At 46.4% G+C, this 17,469-nt stretch overlaps 1 protein-coding gene and 1 non-coding gene across 4 annotated transcripts in view; one reads left to right on the top strand and one right to left on the bottom strand.

Moving 5' to 3' along the window:
• Positions 1–6,008: 6,008 nt before the first annotated feature.
• Positions 6,009–6,127, top strand: LOC133368901 (5S ribosomal RNA). The gene has a single exon (XR_009758793.1). It is a non-coding gene; the product is annotated as a 5S ribosomal RNA (ribosomal RNA).
• Positions 6,128–10,380: 4,253 nt separating this feature from the next.
• ROBO4 (roundabout guidance receptor 4) overlaps positions 10,381–17,469 on the bottom strand; it is a 98,375-nt gene continuing 91,286 nt past the window's right edge. The window contains exons 20-21 of one of the 3 annotated variants that reach the window (XM_061593011.1): positions 12,817–13,021; positions 10,381–11,584 (exon numbers count right to left, since the gene is read on the bottom strand). In XM_061593011.1, the coding sequence (XP_061448995.1) occupies positions 12,852–13,021 (170 nt within the window). In that variant the 3' untranslated portion in view covers positions 10,381–11,584; positions 12,817–12,851. Of the gene's footprint in view, positions 13,022–17,469 lie in introns of all 3 variants that reach the window. The other 2 variants (XM_061593012.1, XM_061593010.1) reach the window with 2 other exon arrangements.

The following is a 17,469-nucleotide window of genomic DNA, read 5'->3' as shown; positions in this document are numbered from 1 at the left end:
AAACAAAACATAGACACACTCCAGTGCTACTGGTGATGGAGATGTTTATTAAGTTCAACGCGTTTCGGATATCTCTTCCTCAACAGGAGCTACAGAAACCATTCCGTTCTTTCACTCCTGGATCAAAGTGATCAAAATAATAACAAGTTGTTCCTATTCTTACAAAATGGAAATGGACTGCCTTCAAGTCGATCCCAACTTATGGCGACCCTTTGAATAGGGATTTCATGGTAAGCGGTATTCAGAGGGGGTTTACCATTGCCTCCCTCTGAGGCTAGGCCTCCCCAGCTGGCTAGGGCCTGCTCAGCTTGCCACAGCTGCACAAGCCAGCCCCTTTCTTGTCCACAACTGCCAGCTGGGGGGCAACTGGGCTCCTTGGGACTATGCAACTTGCCCACGGCTGCACAGGTGGCAGGGCACGTAACCCCTGAGCCACTCCCTGTGGGGGTGATCTTTAGCTGGCCCTTGACGCCCAGGAGACACGAGCAGGGATTTGAAGTCACAGACTCTGGACTCCCAGCCAACATATCCGCAAATAATTCAAATCTCAGGACAATCCTTCCAACTGCATTGCAAAATTTGAAGAAGTGCAGATTTCAAAAGATGGCTGTGTTTCAGTTTGCATCTTGTTTCGGGAAGTGCAAATTAGGTAGGCTCACCTGTCAATACGAACTGAATCGAATTTCTCCCTCATCCGTCTGAGGGGGCGGGAAGCCAGTGTGTGTAAACCTCTACGCATGTAGGCTCTCCTAGACAGCTGGGTTGGGGAATACGAATGGCCAAGTGCCTCACAGCTTAACCCCAGCTTCTGACCCCACATGGCCGATTCCAGATTCAACTAAACAGGTGGATGACTTCATGGATGGCAACTGTCCCCAAAAGTTACATCCGAATCGCCTGAGCTCACAGATCTTCCTGCCCGCAGATGCTAAACTCATCACTGCCGACTGCATTAAGCTTCTGTTCTGGGATGGACGGGATGTTTATGCACTATATAGAATGAAGCAGGGGTGGGGGGCCCTTGGCCGCACTTAACGTATACAAAAGGGTTGGGTTTCCAGGCTCCCTGCTAAGCAGATGTCTGTGTTTATTTAGCCCCTCTCCAAGAGGAAACCCCTCCTGAGTTTCCTGATTAAACCAGACGAGGCCCCAAATGTTGCCAAGCTGCTCTGGATGCCTGGCAAAAGGAAGGCAAGAGGCCACAGAGAGTTTTGTCTTTATGACTCTACGTCTCAACTGTAGCAGGAAGGAAATGGCTGCTAGTATCCCTGCTTCCCCTTGTATGGTAGTGTGTCTGCGTCCTCTTGCAATGGAAGGCCAGAGGGCTTTGAAAACGTGGAGCACATGCTATAACTCTGCAGGCATGTACCCTCCAGTTGTCCTTATCTTCCAGGGACACCCCCGGTTTGAAGAACATAAAGAGAAGCCTGCTCCATCAGGCCAGTGGCCCATCTAGTCCAGCATCCTGTCCTCACCAGCTGCCTATAGCAAGCCCACAATCAAGACCTGAGTGCAAGAGTGCTCTCCCCTCCTGCTGTTTCCAGCAACTGCTATTCAGAAGCATACTGCCTCTGACAGTGAAGGTACAGCAGAGCCATTGTGGGTAGTAGCCACTGATAGCCTTATCTGCCATGAATTTGCCTAATCCTCTTTTAAAGCCGTGCAAGTTTGTGGCCACCACTGCATCTTGTGAAAGCAAATTCCATAGTAACGATGCATTGTGTGAAGAAGTACTTTCTTTGTCCTGAATCTTCCAACATTCAGCTTCCTTAGATGTCCATGAGTTCTTGTGTTATGAGAGAGGGACTTTCTCCTAGCTGTCCCTGGTAAATAACAGCTAGACTGGACGTGTGCCATACTTCATATATTAGGGATGGGTGAGAAATCCAATTCAGTTCTCATTTCAAGCCAGATCTATCAAATTTGCACTTTCCGAAACAATATGACAACCAAAACGCAGTCACCCTTCAAAATCTTAATCTTAATTTTGCTGTGCAGTTCTCCAACCAAAGAATGGTTACAAAAAATGCCTATGTTAGGGAAAGTGTGCATAAAAAAGAATACAGTAGGGCCCCGCTTTACAGCGCTGCTAATACAGCTGTTGTCAATTGCAGAAAGGCCCTGCTCCTACGGCGCTTGTTCCCCTGTTATGGCGGTTTTTGCTTGTCGCGTGCCATTTTCGTGTCATTTTCGCGCAACGCGCACCATTATCTTCGATGCATTCCGCTTTACAGCGGTTTTCAGTTTACAGCGGGGGTCCGGAACGTAACCCACTGTATGAGTGGGGCCCTACTGTATGTTAGTGAAACATGTCGTTGAAAATAACATACAAAGAAGTTGCCCTTCAAGGCACACAACAACAACAACAACAACAACAAGTGTTAAATTGCTTTGGGATGTTTCATGGGAAGCAATTCATAACTGAAATAAGACAAACAACCTGGGCACAGCGTTCCCCACTGTGGCGAGATGTTATTGCATGACTATTGAAATCATAGTGACTATTTCTCAGTTTGCATCTACACATATAAATCACCATATTGTTAAGGTTTAAAGTTATTGATTATTCAAAAGCTGCAAAGGGGTCACAGCTTCATGAACCACTAACAACTTCCAAATTTGTAGGTGAGGGTTCAGCAAAAGCATTCACTGGACCAACACAGAGACAGCCGAAGGCTGATTGAGGCATTTTATTAATTGGTAAGAAAAATTGACAAACACCTTCTCACACAGCCGGAACTTAAATATTGTATTTATGAACCTAGAAGAAAGTATGCTTGTGCACTCTTGGGATTTTTGTTTGTAAGTAAAATGCTTAATGCTTGCTGTGGGAAAGGGTCATGCCTATTCTTCTCTTTTAATAACTCATTCTTTTGCTAATCAATACAATAATTCTTTTATCAATATTATTTCTGTGTGTGTGTCACTTATTCTGGTAATTACGGTTTGCTGGGGCTCTGCATCTATTCAGAAGTGATTGCTAGAGATCTGGCTCTTGCCCCCATCATGGTTCCTGAGTTTCCAGCAACTTGGTGATAACTCTTAACAATATGCACATTTTGTGGACATTAGGGATGGAAAAATCTGTCTGTTTCAGTTCTCTCAATTCCTTACTTTTCTAATGTTAAATTCAGTTCTCCACATTTCTGCAGCAACTTGCAATTTTTTAAAAATAAATCCTCATGAAAATTCTCCACCATTTTAGTGTGAATTTCGCCAAATAAACACATTTTTGTAGGCAGTGTTGACAGAGGTACACATTTTCGCAAGCCATTTCTCATCACATCATTTCTTTTTGGCATGTTAATTTCACTCATGTATTCATTTTTATGCACGCTCTCCCCTAATATATGCATTTTTATAAATATTGTTTAGTTGGCAAACTGCATCCCAAAATTCTAATAAATGCAAATTTCAAAGGATGGCTTGTGTTTCAGTTCTCATATTGTTTTGGAAAGTGTGAATCTGATAAATTCTGCTTGAAATACAAACTGAATCGAAATTCTCACCCATCCCTAGTGGACATCAATATTTTTCTTTCCTCTCTCGTTTGGCATAAGGGGCCAACCTAATAACTGCCCCTATTTTGGTCCTAGTTTTTCTTTGGCAAAGGGAAGACATTGTAAGGATGTCTTTTACATTTTCCTTTAGTGTGAGCTGCTGTAGCCACTGTGGTAGCAACATGGGCACTATTCTAGCCAGCGTGCCTCCCTTTCAGGAAGGACCCCTTGGCCCTTCCTCACAATGAGGCATTGAGGCAGGCAGAAGGAAGAGCAGAGAAACTGCCAGCACTGCTGCTCATAATGTGACAGCAGTAACAAAAAACAAGTCAGTAAGGGGCGAGAGAAGGCAGGCAGCACGTAAGAGGAGGAGGACTGTGGAGGGGGGGCAGACGACGCAATCCCTTGGACTGGTGCTGCTTTGGGGAATGCCTTCCTAAAACTGTAGGGATGGGGGAGAAATTGGATTCAACTTGCATTTAAAGGTGAACTTACCTAATTGGTGTTTTCCAAAACAGTATGCAATCTGAAACACAGCCATCATTTGAAATTATCACTCCTCCAGATTTTGCAATGCAGTTCCTTAGCCAAGGAATGTGTACGACAGTGTATATATTAGCGTAAAGTGTGCATACAAATGCAGATATTCATGTAAATAACATCCAGAAATGCATTTTATTTGGGAAAATGGCTTGCAAAAAAATGGTCTGTTAGGGAAAATTGCATACAAAAATGTGTCTGTTAGGAGAAGTTAGCACTAAAATGCTAAAGAATTTTCAGAGGCACTTCTGAAAAACTTGCGAACTGATGTGGAAATGCAGAGAGCTGAACTTATGGTTAGAAAAATGAGAAACTGAGAGAAACCAAAGTTGACAGATTCACCTATCCCTAGTTACCAAAGTGTTCATAATTCTTCAGGATTCAGGCCCCTCTCCAGGGTCTCTAGAATAATTAAATCTCTGAGTAGGAAAAAGATGTATCTTGTCTCTACTGCCCACGTCAGCAAATGAATGTGCATGAAGCTAGGGCAGCCTTTCCCAACCGGTGCACCTCCAGATGTTGCTGGACCACAACTCCCATCAGCCTCAGCCACTGGCAATGCTGGCTGAGGCTGATGGGAGTTGTGGTCCAACAACATCTGGAGGCGCACCGGTTGGGAAAGGCTGAGCTAGGGCATCCACATGTGCATCACCAAACAAGAGGACAACAAGAGTGCACAGGTTTGCATAAAATGTGGTGACGCTAATACATTGGTCTCCTGTCTGCAGCAATGTTGCCCTTAGCAGATGCCCAGAAATTCCTATCCCTGGATATTGCCCTGCCAATGCAACAGCATTGTGGGGTAAACTAAACAGCAGCTACGGGAAGCTGGTGCCAAACAAGCATTCTATTGCTACTTTCCAGTTTTGAAAAAGAAGACAGCCTGCTCCACTATGAGCTAACGCCCCTACAAACCATAGGTGCATTGCCAGGTAGGAGGGGACTCACTGACAGGCGGTTTGATGAGGAAACATTGTACTTGGAGTAGTCTCTGGCAAAGGCGGCCTTAGCTAGGTTCTATGCACCATTTAATACTCAACATTTATTCACCACTTTTGGAATCCTTGATCTCAGTAATCATTACAACAGCCCTGTAAGGCAGGTCAGTATTATTATGCCAATATTAGAAACATAAGAAACTGCCTTATACTGAGTCAGACCACTAGCTCAGTAATATCTACACTGACTGGGAGTGGCTCTCTGGGGTAGACAGGGAATCTTTCCCAGCTGTACCTGGAGATGCTGGGGATTGAGCCTAGGACCTTCTGCATGCAAAGTAGATGCCCTACCTCTGAGCTGTGGCCCTATATTACAGGTAGGGAGGCTAAGAGGAAGTGTGTTGCCTAGAGGCCACCTAGTGAGTATATGGCCAAGGTAAGAACTCAACCAGGGGCATTCTTGTTTCCTGCTCAGTCTCTTTGCCACTGCGCTCGTCCAGATCCATGCTCATCACAGGCACCTTGGGGTTTGGCAATGTTGTTTTCTGCAAGAGAAAAAGGGGAAATGCACACAATAAGCCAAGAAGCTATTGCAGAAAGGGACCAAAGATGGCCAAGCAAATGGTGCCTTGTTACCCCCTAATGGTCAAAGATGCAGTTAGCTAATTAGGCCAGGATGCTCACAGAGGCAGAACGTTATGCCAGGCTCTTCCAGTGCTCAGCCAGTGTCCTGAAAACCCCAAATCCAATTAGCTCATCTTAAGAAGTAAAAGCTCTGCTCATAAAATTATCATTGCGGCCATAAAATTATCCATCTCTCTTCTCAAACTGCACACAAGCACTTAACTCCCTGACCCTGCCTGGCTCATTGAATGCTGCAGGGCTGACTGGAATGCAAAACACTCAAGTCCAACCATGGCTTACCTTCTGCTTTGAGCCTAGCAAGCTCCAAGGCTTGCGTGAGGATGTCTTGACCAGTGAGTGAAAGAGACCGCCAGTCAATATTTTGAAATGATTAAATTTAAGATTAGCCTGCGGCCATACTGCCCTGAACACGCCCGATCTCATCTGATCTCAGAAGCTAAGCAGGATTAGGCCTGGTTAGTACTTGGATGGGAGACCACCTGGGAATACCAGGTGCTGTAGGCGTAGAGGAAGGCAATGGTAAACCACCTCTGAATACCTCTTACCATGAAAACCCTATGAATATATCCAAAAAAGATTCATAGGGTCACCGTAAGTCGTAATTGACTTGAAGGCATATCACAACAACCCATTTAAGATTAAACTTGGATTGGTCCAAGGGCCTATCTAGTCCAGCATCTTGTTTCTCACTGTGGGAAGTACACAAGCAGGACATGAGAGCAATCACCCTCCCTCACTGTTGTTCCCCAGCAAATGGTATAGAAAAGCAAGGTGCCTCTGATCCTGGAGAGAAGCTATAGCTATCATGACTAGCAGCCACTGGTATCCTCCGTGATTTCACCTGGTGGATGCAGAATCATTCTCAGACTGCAAACATGTGCTCCCCAGAGAGGACAAGTCCCACCAGTCAATCATAGGTAGCTTACCATCCTGCGGAATGAAGCCATCATGGCTTCCAAAGACCAGTGATTCTCTCATCCTGCTGGTTAAGAATGAAAACTTCTGCTTTAGAGTTAATGAACGCCAACAATAGTTTGGAGCTACCAGACTACTAATGGACCTCTCGTTCCAAAACTAGAGATGGAGTCATACAGTGCTTGATTGTTGGAGTGGGAGGGAAGGAGCTAGAGGGACTGTCATGCCAAGTAAGGGGCGGGTACCTACCTCTGCCCCTGCCCCCATTAATTGAAGGTCTGAATAGGGATGGAGTTTGATGTACAGCCTTAGTATACAGAGCAAATGCAGACTGCCCTCTCTACCCATGCACATACTGTAGCCATAAGGAGGAGAGATCCAGGCCTGGGGTGGGGAGCGAATGAGCAGCCCTTGCTCAGGGCAAATCATAGGTGGGGGGCACCACACACAAAAAGGGTCTTACCCCGGCCCTCCAGCAATTCAAGCACTGGTTTCATACAGATGGAAAGCCAATGGAGTAATTTATTATGTTGCCTTCTGTAGCTGGCACACATTTTTAGAGACATGATCATTGTTTTAAGACTTGGTAAGCCAGCTGGGCCTTTGGATGAGACAGCTCTGCTTCCCAAAAAGCTTGAACTAAGTTCCAACTATTTTGTGAAAAGGAGTCATATTATGAAAGGACTATATCTTTCTAAAGAGGGGAGAGGAAAGGAAAGCTCTCGCTCTCTCTCTCTCTCTCTCTCTCTCTCTCTCTCTCTCTCTCTGTGTGTGTGTGTGTAATCAAGTGTTTTGAAAAAAGGCATTCCTAGCTGGCTGGATCCTTGAAAAGGAGCACTCCACGCTGCAACATTTTGCTGTAGATCCCACTTGTGTGTGAATTATCTTGATAAATCAGCTCCATAAATTAGTCTAGCAATTAAGAACTGTGTCCACAGCATGTGTTGACCACACCTCTTCACATGCATATCCATTCAGTAACATACTAGATAGTGTATTTTGGGTCTCTCTCTCTCTCATATACACCCACAAATATGGAACAGCCCTGCTGGATCAGACCAGATTCCAGAAGCTTCCAAGTAAGGATGCACAAATCTATTCATTTCAGTTTCTCTCAGTTTCTCATTTTTCAGCTCTTAAGTTCAGTTCTCCACATTTCCTCATCAATATGCAAATTCATTTTTCCCCTTTAAGTCATCATGAATATTCATCAGTATTTGAGTGTGAATTTCTCCTAATATACCCATGTTTGTATGCAATGTTGCCTAATGTACACATTTTCCCAAGCAATTTCCCTTAATGTATTTATGTATGTTATTTACACTGATATATGCATTTTTATGCACATTTTCCCGTATATGACTTTTTTTTTTTGTTCCCATTACTTGGCTGGACACCTGCATTGCAAACTTCAGAGAAATGCAAGTTTTGAAGAATAGCTGTGTTTTGGTTCACATATTGTTTCAGAAAGTGTAAATTAGGTAAATTCACCTTTAAATGTGAACTGAATTGAATTTCTCTCCCAGCCTTAATTCCCAGCCAAATAGTTTGTGGTGTAGGAGGTGAGTACCTGGTTGTTAATGACCTATACATTGCGTCTCCCCTCCAGAAGTCTGTGGTGGGTGGGTGTCTTGTGCTACAGCAAGAGTGGGAAAGATTTGCCAGCTTGAGGACTGCATCTCCTTCTGAGCAACCTTCTGAGGGCCACATGCCAGGGCTGGATAGGGCTAAAAGGAAGAGTGGGTGGAGCAATTGATGGAAATTTTACCCGAGTGAGACCATTGGTCCATCTATCTCAGTACTGCTGACACCAGGAGAGGGGTATGTGAGGCGTCCTTCCCTGGCTCTCCCTGTCAGGTTCCTACCTGCTCGTGGTTACTGCCTGTCTCTAGGCACCACCAGGGACTCCACCAGTCCGTACCGCACTCTCTTGTGGTGTCAGTAGCGGTGGGATACGAACAACAGAGAATCCAGATACGAATACTAGAGAATCCAGAACAGTGGTGTGGCAAACAGAAATAACAAAACAAGATTTCTTGTGAGAGTGACTGGCAAAGAGTGTGTGGCAAAGAGTGAGTGAACTCAAACACCATGGCTGAATACATAAAAATGAAAAGAGAGGAGCTGGTGGAGAAGTGCGTAACATTCAATTTACCTCACGAGGGTAAAGGGGTAGATGAATTGAGGGTAGCACTTATAGGATTTGCAACTGCCCAGCAAAAACAACCTGTCAGAGAAGAGACCCCAGAAGGATACTCAACCAATCCCGCTTATATAGAGTATTTGAGAGAGAAGTTAAGATGGGAGCATGAGTTGGAAACTGAAAGATTGAGGGGGGGGAGAAGAGAAAGAGTGGATTGCTTGGTGGGGTTTAGAGAGTTGTTTACCAGGAGGGAGGTGGAGTTCGGATTAGTATTGAGTAAAACCATATGCTTATGTGCCTTAAGAAGAAATCTTGTTAATCTTGTTAGCTTTGTTATCTGAAATAAATACTTAATTTGGTTTACCAAAGGCCTGATCCTTGGCTGGGGTTTCACAGACCAGAAGGGAGGGTAAGGTAATGACCAAGGCTGAAGGGGAACTGTAACAAATGGTGGCAGCGGTGAAGAGAATAACAATACCAGTATTCTGAGTCTCTGGGAATACTAGTATTGGGACGTTACTGGTGGTTGCCTAGCAGGGGGATCTGTTGAGATCTGTGCTAGAGCGGATAGGTAAACCATAAGAGAGTGCGGTCCGGACTGGTGGAGTCCCTGGTGGTGCCTAGAGACAGGCAGTAACCACGAGCAGGTAGGAACCTGACAGGGAGAGCCAGGGAAGGACGCATCACAGGGTACCTTTTCCAGGCCAAGGTCCGCATTCCCTGCTGTGCAATCTTTAGGGGCAGGGAGACCAGTGGTGGGTGCGGCCAGAGGCAAAAGTGGGCAGAGCAACCAATGTAAATGTTGCCTTTGTGCAGTAGGCTGGCTTCTACACACATTCAGACACACCTCTCTAGCCAGGCAAGCAAAAGGCGGTATCAGAGTTGGAGGACACGTTTCAGACATGCAAGAACACTCAGGTTGAGAATAGGGCCAATGAGGGGTGTGTTCTGAGGGTCAGACAGAGAGGCCTAGAGAGTTGCATTTGGCCTCCAGACCCAAAATGTTTCCTTTTTGGTTTCATCGATCAGCTATCATGTCTTACTGTCTGCTCACTGTCAAATTTGACACTATTCCCCTTTTGGGTGATCTGGAAGATTGACACCCTCAACCCCCAGGGATAGGTATGGAAAGATCTGTCAATCTCACTTCCCTCAGTTTCTTGTTTTTCCAGTCTTAAATTCACATTTCTGCAGCAATTTGTAATTAAAAAAAAAAATCCTCGTGAAAATTCTCCAGCGTTTTAGGGTGAATTCCTCCTAATAAACACATTTTTGCAGGCAGCTTTGACTAATGCAGACATTTTTGCAAGCAGCTTCTCCTACTATAATGCATTTTTGTACATTATTTTCACTCATATATTCATTTCTATGTTCACTTTCCCCTAACAGGCATTTTTGTGAACATTGTTTAGTTGGCAAACTGCGCTGCAAAATGCCATTCATATTTCAAAGGATGGTTGTATTTTGGTTCTCGTACTGCTTCAGAAATTGCCAACTGCTTGAAATGCAAACTGAATCAAATTTCTCATCTATCCCCAGTCAAGGATGATTTGTCCCACACCAGCTACTTCCAGCTCCTGTCAGGCTTCCCCTCATGATCAGGTATCCCTCTTAGGAAAAACAGATCAAGAAGGAAACAGCCACCAGAGTTCTGCAGCTTATTTGAAACAACACTGTGACACCATGGAACAGATCACACTTTCTGGAAAGTTTTCGGTTTATTTACACAATAAGGCCACATGCATACAAAAACAAATTAGTAGCTATGGCATATCAGGCACAATTAGTAGAGCAGACATTCAAAAAGAAGAAGGTTTTTCCGGTAACAGGGATGGTTCTCCTGCATAAATGTTAAAAACAGGAAAAGCAACAGAGCCTGCATACACACCATACATTTAAAGCACATGGCTTCCCCCCTGAAATGAATCCTGGGAGCTATAGTTTACCGTTTACAGAGCTACAATTCCCAGCACCTTTAACAATTTACTGTTCTCAGGATTCTTTCGGGAAGTCATGGTATGTGCACAGGCACACAGCTGGTATGGCACAGTGGGGAGGAGAGCCTGGCTGGGAGTCCAGAGTCTGTGAGTTCAAATCCCCACTCGTGTCTCCTGGGTGTCAAGGGCCAGCTAAAGATCACCCCACAGTGAGTGGCTCAGGGGTTACGTGCCCTGCCACCTGTGCAGCCGTGGGCAAGCTGCATAGTCCCAAGGAGCCCAGTTGCCCCCCAGCTGGCAGTTGCAGACAAGGAAGGGGCTGGCTTGTGCAGCTGTGGCAAGCTGAGCAGGCCCTAGCCAGCTGGGGAGGCCTAGCCTCAGAGGGAGGCAATGGTAAACCCCCTCTGAATGTCGCTTACCATGAAAACCCTGTTCATAAGGTAGCCATAAGTCGGGAGCGACTTGAAGGCAATCCACCACCACATGTGCACAGGCAAAGATCCACCCAAGTGTCTTTTAAAAAAAACCCACAATAACCCAGTTGCTCTTTTCCCTGCTTCTTCCTTTCTCTTTTTTAAAGGCCACCACCCCAGGCTGCAAGGGGACAGTGTTGGTGTTGGATCTCAGACCAAACCTTTAAAATCTGCAACCTTGCAAATCAATGGTTAAGTAGAAGATTAGAAACAGTGGGCCTTCTGTCCCCCTCCCCGCCTCTAATAGAAATGTCCTTGCAAGTTGGCAACCCAGACGGTGGCAGAAGCTGAGGGATCCTGGTAGGGAAGCCAACGAGAAAAAAACCCCAAGGATTTTTCTTCATTATCCCGATACTGATCTCCGCCTCAGAGGCTCATGCGATGACCAGACCTCTGAAGAGTTGCCAACTTGGCCAGGAGGAGAAGAAGAAGAGAACACTGATCTGGCTTGCTCCTCTCCCTTTTTATGCAGGAATCAGCAGGTGAAGCTTTTCTTGGGGCAGAGAGAAACACAATCAGCTCAGCAGTGCCATCAGGATAGGACTTCGGGGCAGATGTCCAGGGACCCATTCAGCATGAGCAAGGGGGCCTCCCAACGCAGCAAGTGTGCTTACCACATTTTGAAGTAAGTTAAGTAAAACCCATTGCCATCTACAGAGGTGTGTGGGGGCACATAAGACCATTAAGACCACCGTCTAAAATGATGCCATTGCACCACTGGTTTACCTGCTCAGGGCTGCAGATCACTGTGCTGCTAAATGGGCAGCGATGACGACCAGTTCAAAAACTGGCAACTATGGGCTGCATCCGGCGTTCTCTGGCTGCTACTGCAAGGTCTCTCACATTAGTGGATACAGTGAGTTTTGACGTGCCACAACAGAATGCAACAGTTCCGCTAGCAGAAACTCATTGCGCAACAGAGTGTGCAATCTCTCATGCAACAAAGTTATCAGCCACCTGCTTATGCATTCTCTTGTGCAACAATGTGCCGCCGGCACAAAACATTTTACCAGCGGAACAAATATAATAGAAAGTGACTTTAACTTGTTACAATGGATACAACCCATTGACCTCATTTTTTTTTTAAAGGACCCTGGGACACCAAGAAGAAAACGGAAGGTGATGGTTCTCAGATCTGACTCACTGACAGCCCAATCCTATGCGTGTTTACCCAGAAGTCCCACTATGTTCAGTGAGGCTTGCTCCCCAGTAAGTGTGCATAGAACTGCAGGGTGTCTGAATGAGTCTCAAAGCTACCAAGTGAGGCACGATATGGGCAGGTTCCTTCTCCCACATATTTTACAAACACTGTTATGGATGAACCAGGGAGAGGGAGGGCTACACAGGAAGCTGCCTTATGCTGAAACTGACTGTTGGTCCCTCAAGCTCAGTACTGCTGTCAGCCCAGGGTTTCAGGCAGGGGGGGTTGCCTCTCCCCGTGAGAAGATTGCATGGGAAGGGACTTTCCGAAGTTCTGCAAAGCACCACTGCTGCCAAACCAAATGGGCTAAAGTACTCACAAACCATTGAAGAACAGCTGTGGAAATCCCTCCCAGGAGGGATGAAGAATATAATCTAAGCGGAGGCTTGTTGGCCAAAGCCTAGATCGATGAAAGTCTACCGGCCAACAGGAGATGCTGGCCAGCAGCTCTCTGATCCTGGCCCACCCCTCCCCCTCCCGGGGAAGTGTTGGAGGAGCCTGCTTGGGGGGCAGCCTCCACGCACCTTTGCCCACGCTCAGATGGGCTCTCCCAGGCTTCTCAGCGACTCCCTTTGTTTTGCATGGTGAGCTGCTTTTCCACGACTGGTTCCTCTCCTTTTTTTGGAATGGCAAAGGTTCCTGACCCAGAGTCCTGGGTAGCGGTCAAAGGGGCCTGGATGGCACCAACTGCTCCATCCGGAGAACTGATTGAGTCAGACATGGAGGCACCTGAAAAGAAACAGTCTGTTGGAATTACTGTCCTTTGGGGAAGGGACAGGAGGGGGGCAGCCCAAGCACAAAAAAGGATATTGTTCCAGCCCAGTGACATACCGGGGGAGGGGGAGAGAAGCTTTGGGCAAAACCAGAAGCCGTCGCTTTGACAACCAAGAGAAAAACCCTGTGCACACACAGGAGCCGTGCAAAGGCGTATGGCCTGCAGGCCTTATTCCAGTGTGGGGATGGGGAAAAATCAGCCAGTTTTGGCTCTCTCAGTTTCTTTTTTCCCCAATCTTAAATTCAATTCTCCAATTTGTGATTTTTTTAAAAAAAAATCCTCATGAAAAGTTTCCAACATTTTAGTGTGAATTACTCCTAATAAACACATTTCTGTACGCAGTTTTGACTAATGTACACATTCTTGCAAGCACTTTCTCGTCAGACAATGCGTTTTTGTATGGTTATTTTCACCCATATAGTCACTTGTATGCACATTTCCCCCAATGTATGTGTTTTTATACACATTGTTTGGTTGGCGAACTGCACTGCAGAATTTGAACAAGTGTGAATCTCAAAGGACGGCTGCGTTTTGGTTCTCCTACTGTTTTGGAAAGTGCGAATTTGATAGACTCAGCTTGAACTGTGAACTGAATCAAATTTCTCACCCACCCCTACTCCAGTGCAAACAAAAGAGGTTTCCTACAGCAGAGCTTTTGCTCACCCTCAGTCTACCGTCTGCATATCCTAGAAGAAGCATGTATTTCCCCACCCATTGTAAGCAACAAGAAGAAAAACTCCAAACACCAAGCAGACGTTCAGAGAAAGAGCTCGCAATATTTTCACTGGTATGGACATGACGAAGGCCTAGAATTGCCGACATTTTTATTGGCCCTGCACCTGTGCCTGTAACAAAAGCTCAACTGGCAAAAATCAAGCAGGTGAAGCATCACTTTTTCTCTATGAAAGGGGAAAAAAACACCTTCCAAGCCCCAGTGGGTCAGTTGTGTGGTTAAAAGCATAGGAGCAGAGCCAGTTAAAAAAAAACATTTGGCAGCTCTAGGGATAATTCTGTTTAGACCAGCAAAAATGATGACAACTCTTTATCTGAACAGAGTATCTTTATCAGAAGTCTCTGTTCCGTTCCTCCCTCATCCTCTGTGAATCCCAATATAAATCACTGGGACAATCTCACACTGGGGGAGATTTATTGGCTTAGGAACATAGCAAGCTACCTTACACTGAGTTTGACCCTTGGTCCGTCTGGCTAAGGATTGCTGACAGTAGCAGCAACTCTCCAGGATTTCAAGCAGGGCTCTCTTCCACCCTACCTGGAGATACTAGGGACTGAACATGGTACCGTCTGCATGAAAGCAGACACTCTTCAAGTGAGGTACGGCCCTTCAACAGAACTCCTTCCCCCATGCCATTTCCGGCACACTTGGAAACTTTTGTCTTGCTCTCACTTATTACTGCTTGATAATGAACAGAATCTTAAATGCTGAAGAGATCCACTTCTGCAGTGAAGTGGCCACTTTTTTCACTGGCCCCATTGGCAGCCGCACAGCTAGGGCTGGACCTCAGGGCCAAAGTCCAGGGGCCCGCAGCTCAGAGAGGACCCAAATGGCTACCCAGAGAAAGGCATGATAAAGGCAGCTGCAAACTGGCCCAGTAGTCAACATCTGGCCTGGCACGGACAGGTCGAGGCCCATGAAGGCTGATACTGGTTGCCGCAGCACGAGATCCTGTGGCCTTGCAGATATTGCTGACCTCTGATTCCATCAACCCCAACCACTGACCATGCTGGATGGAGCTGATGGGAATTGGAATCCAACATCTGGAGGGCCACAGGTTCCCCAACACAGCCTTAATCAGTGGCTGAACATTATGAGTGGCTGATCTGCTGCTGCATAGACTGCCACAAACAAAGGGACCCCGATATAATAGCTGCATTGTCATCAGCAGGCATCCCTGCAGGTCTCTGCCTTCTTGCCAGAGTACATAGATCACAAGTCTGTGACTTAGTTTGCAATACAACAAATGCTGTCTATTGATGGCCCAACAATTGTCCATCTGCCTATGAGGACACCAAAGAAGCTCAATGACCTCTGAATAGGGTGGCCAGATTGGGGGGGGGAGGCAGAGGACAAGGTGCCTGCACCTTTAATAGTTGTATAGAACAGGGCACCAATTACCCAGGAAGGTGGTGAGCTCTTCAACACTGGAGGCCTTCAAGAGGCAGCTGGACAGCCACCTGTCGGGTATGCTTTAAGTTGGATTCCTGCATTCAGCAGGGGGTTGGAGTCGACGGCCTTAGAGGCCCCTTCCAACTCTGATTCCGTGATTTCAGCAGCTGCAGCTTGTCAATTGCTCAAAACCCCTCTTCTTCACAGCTAGAGAGCCAGCGAGGTGTAGTGGTTAGTGTCAGACTAGTACCTGGGAGACTAGGGTTCAAAGCCATGAAGCTTGCTGAGTGACCTTGGGCCAGTCACAATCTCTCAGCCTAACCTACCTCAAAGCGCTGTTGTGAGAACAAAATGGAGAGGGAGGAGAGCCACGTATGCCACCTTGAGCTCCTTGGAGAAAAGGTGGGATAGAAATGTAATAAAATAAACAACATTTTTAAAGGTGCAGGAGCCTTAACCTCTATCCACCAGGCCACACTATTTAGAGGTACAGCAGCCGTAATCTGCAGGCAGCATCAATCAGCTTCCCTCTTCCACACAACTATTAAAGATGAAGGAGCAGCCCTGCCCTGCCCTGCCCTCTTCTGTATCTGGCCATCCTAGCCCTGAATGGCTTTGATGGGTGCTTGCTCTGATCCATGAGAGGCATCCCTCAGATACACATTGGGGACTAGCGCTGTAGAGTGCCAGAATGTAGCCACCATGAGGCTCTGATCCAAAGTGGATATGGCAGAAGGTGCAGGGGGCACATGGATATTTCCATCAGGCAAGGCCATCACTAATTGAATCTCTTTCCTGCTTGCTGAGGTGCAAAGCTGTGGGAGGCCATCAAGGCCCCCATCAGTCAGTCAGTGCATTGGAAATCGATAGGCCTTCTTTCTACCACCATCCTCCCCCCCCCTCCTGAGATCTTGAAGCAGTTAAGGGCTATAGATTCTGGCTTCAACTCACTGCACTTCTGGCTGTTCATAGACACACACGCACCCAAAAAAAGAGAGGGCATATACACAGCAGGACAGAGTTAACATGTTCCTTCAAAAGCAACTTAGAACTAAACCCAAGGAAAGCAAGATGTTCACTGACATGCTGAAGTGATGATGACCCAAATCATCACGAGCAATTCACTCAGGCCATCTCGCAGAGCAACATTTCAGGTCAGGTCAGTGAGGAGGGTCCACATAAATGGCTGGAAAGAGCTGACCCTTTACTTGAAAACAGCTGGAAAGAGTTAACCCCTTACCTGATTTGGCTTTGAGCCAAATATGAAAGAAAAGGGGGGAAAAGCCCCAAACCAATTTTTTTTTTTTGCTGAAGTACAGTAGTGGGGATGACCCAAATCAATGTGAGCAATGCACTCAGGCTGGCAACATTTCAACTATGGATCAAGTAAGTGACCTATTGCAGTTCACCAAGTCTGTGTACCTTTAATAGTTGAGTAGGAAAAGGCATGTCGGCAGGCGCAGCGGTTTCAAACCCCTGCAGCACTGTGACCTGGTAAACTCCCACCTATTCCCAGTTTTATTGTCTATCCAACTTGGCCAGAGCTTGGAAAAGTTACTTTTTTGAACTACAACCCCCATCAGCCCAATCCAGTGGCAATGCTGGCTGGGGCTGATGGGAGTTGTAGTCCAAAAAAGTAACTTTTCCAAGCTCTGCGACTTGCAAATACACAGGTATATCTCATGTCAAAAGGCTGGCCAACCCTGAGCTAGGGAGTTATGGATGTCCTCTCTGCAATGCACCAACAAAACTGTTGCAAAGCAAGAGAACTTTTATTTTCCTCCCTGACATTTTCTGTTCCTGGCTAGGCCAGATGAACATGCCTGCCTTCCGTCTCTAGCTCAGCTCCAAAAGGTCAGGATTTGGGGGTTACAACCAACATTTCCTTGGCCTGGAGGGCAAAGAACCCCCCTCAGTTTAACTTGACAGATTGAGACTTCCTTGGAATAACAAGCGACTACATTCCCGGTCGGAAGCCAAGCCTTTGGTACCACCAAGCAGAATACAAAAAGCTTATGAATTGTGGTAGCGATGCTCTGAATCAGTGATGGGTGGGAGCTGCTATTTAAATTTCGAGCAATGCTCCCCAAGTAATATTGTTCTAGGTCAGGGGTGGGGACCTGTGGCCCTCCAGATGTTGTTGAACTCCAACTCCCATCAGCCCCAGGCAGCATGACCAGTGGTCAGGGAAGATGGAAATTTGAGTCCAACAACAGCGGGAGGGCTGCAGGCTACCCACCCCTGCCCTAAGGCATTGTGGAAAATCTACATTGTGGT

This window comes from Rhineura floridana, chromosome 12, assembly GCF_030035675.1.
Source record: "Rhineura floridana isolate rRhiFlo1 chromosome 12, rRhiFlo1.hap2, whole genome shotgun sequence".
Lineage (NCBI taxonomy): Eukaryota > Metazoa > Chordata > Lepidosauria > Squamata > Rhineuridae > Rhineura > Rhineura floridana.
Note: the sequence above shows the minus strand (reverse complement) of the source record. Positions and strands in the feature narration are given on the sequence as shown.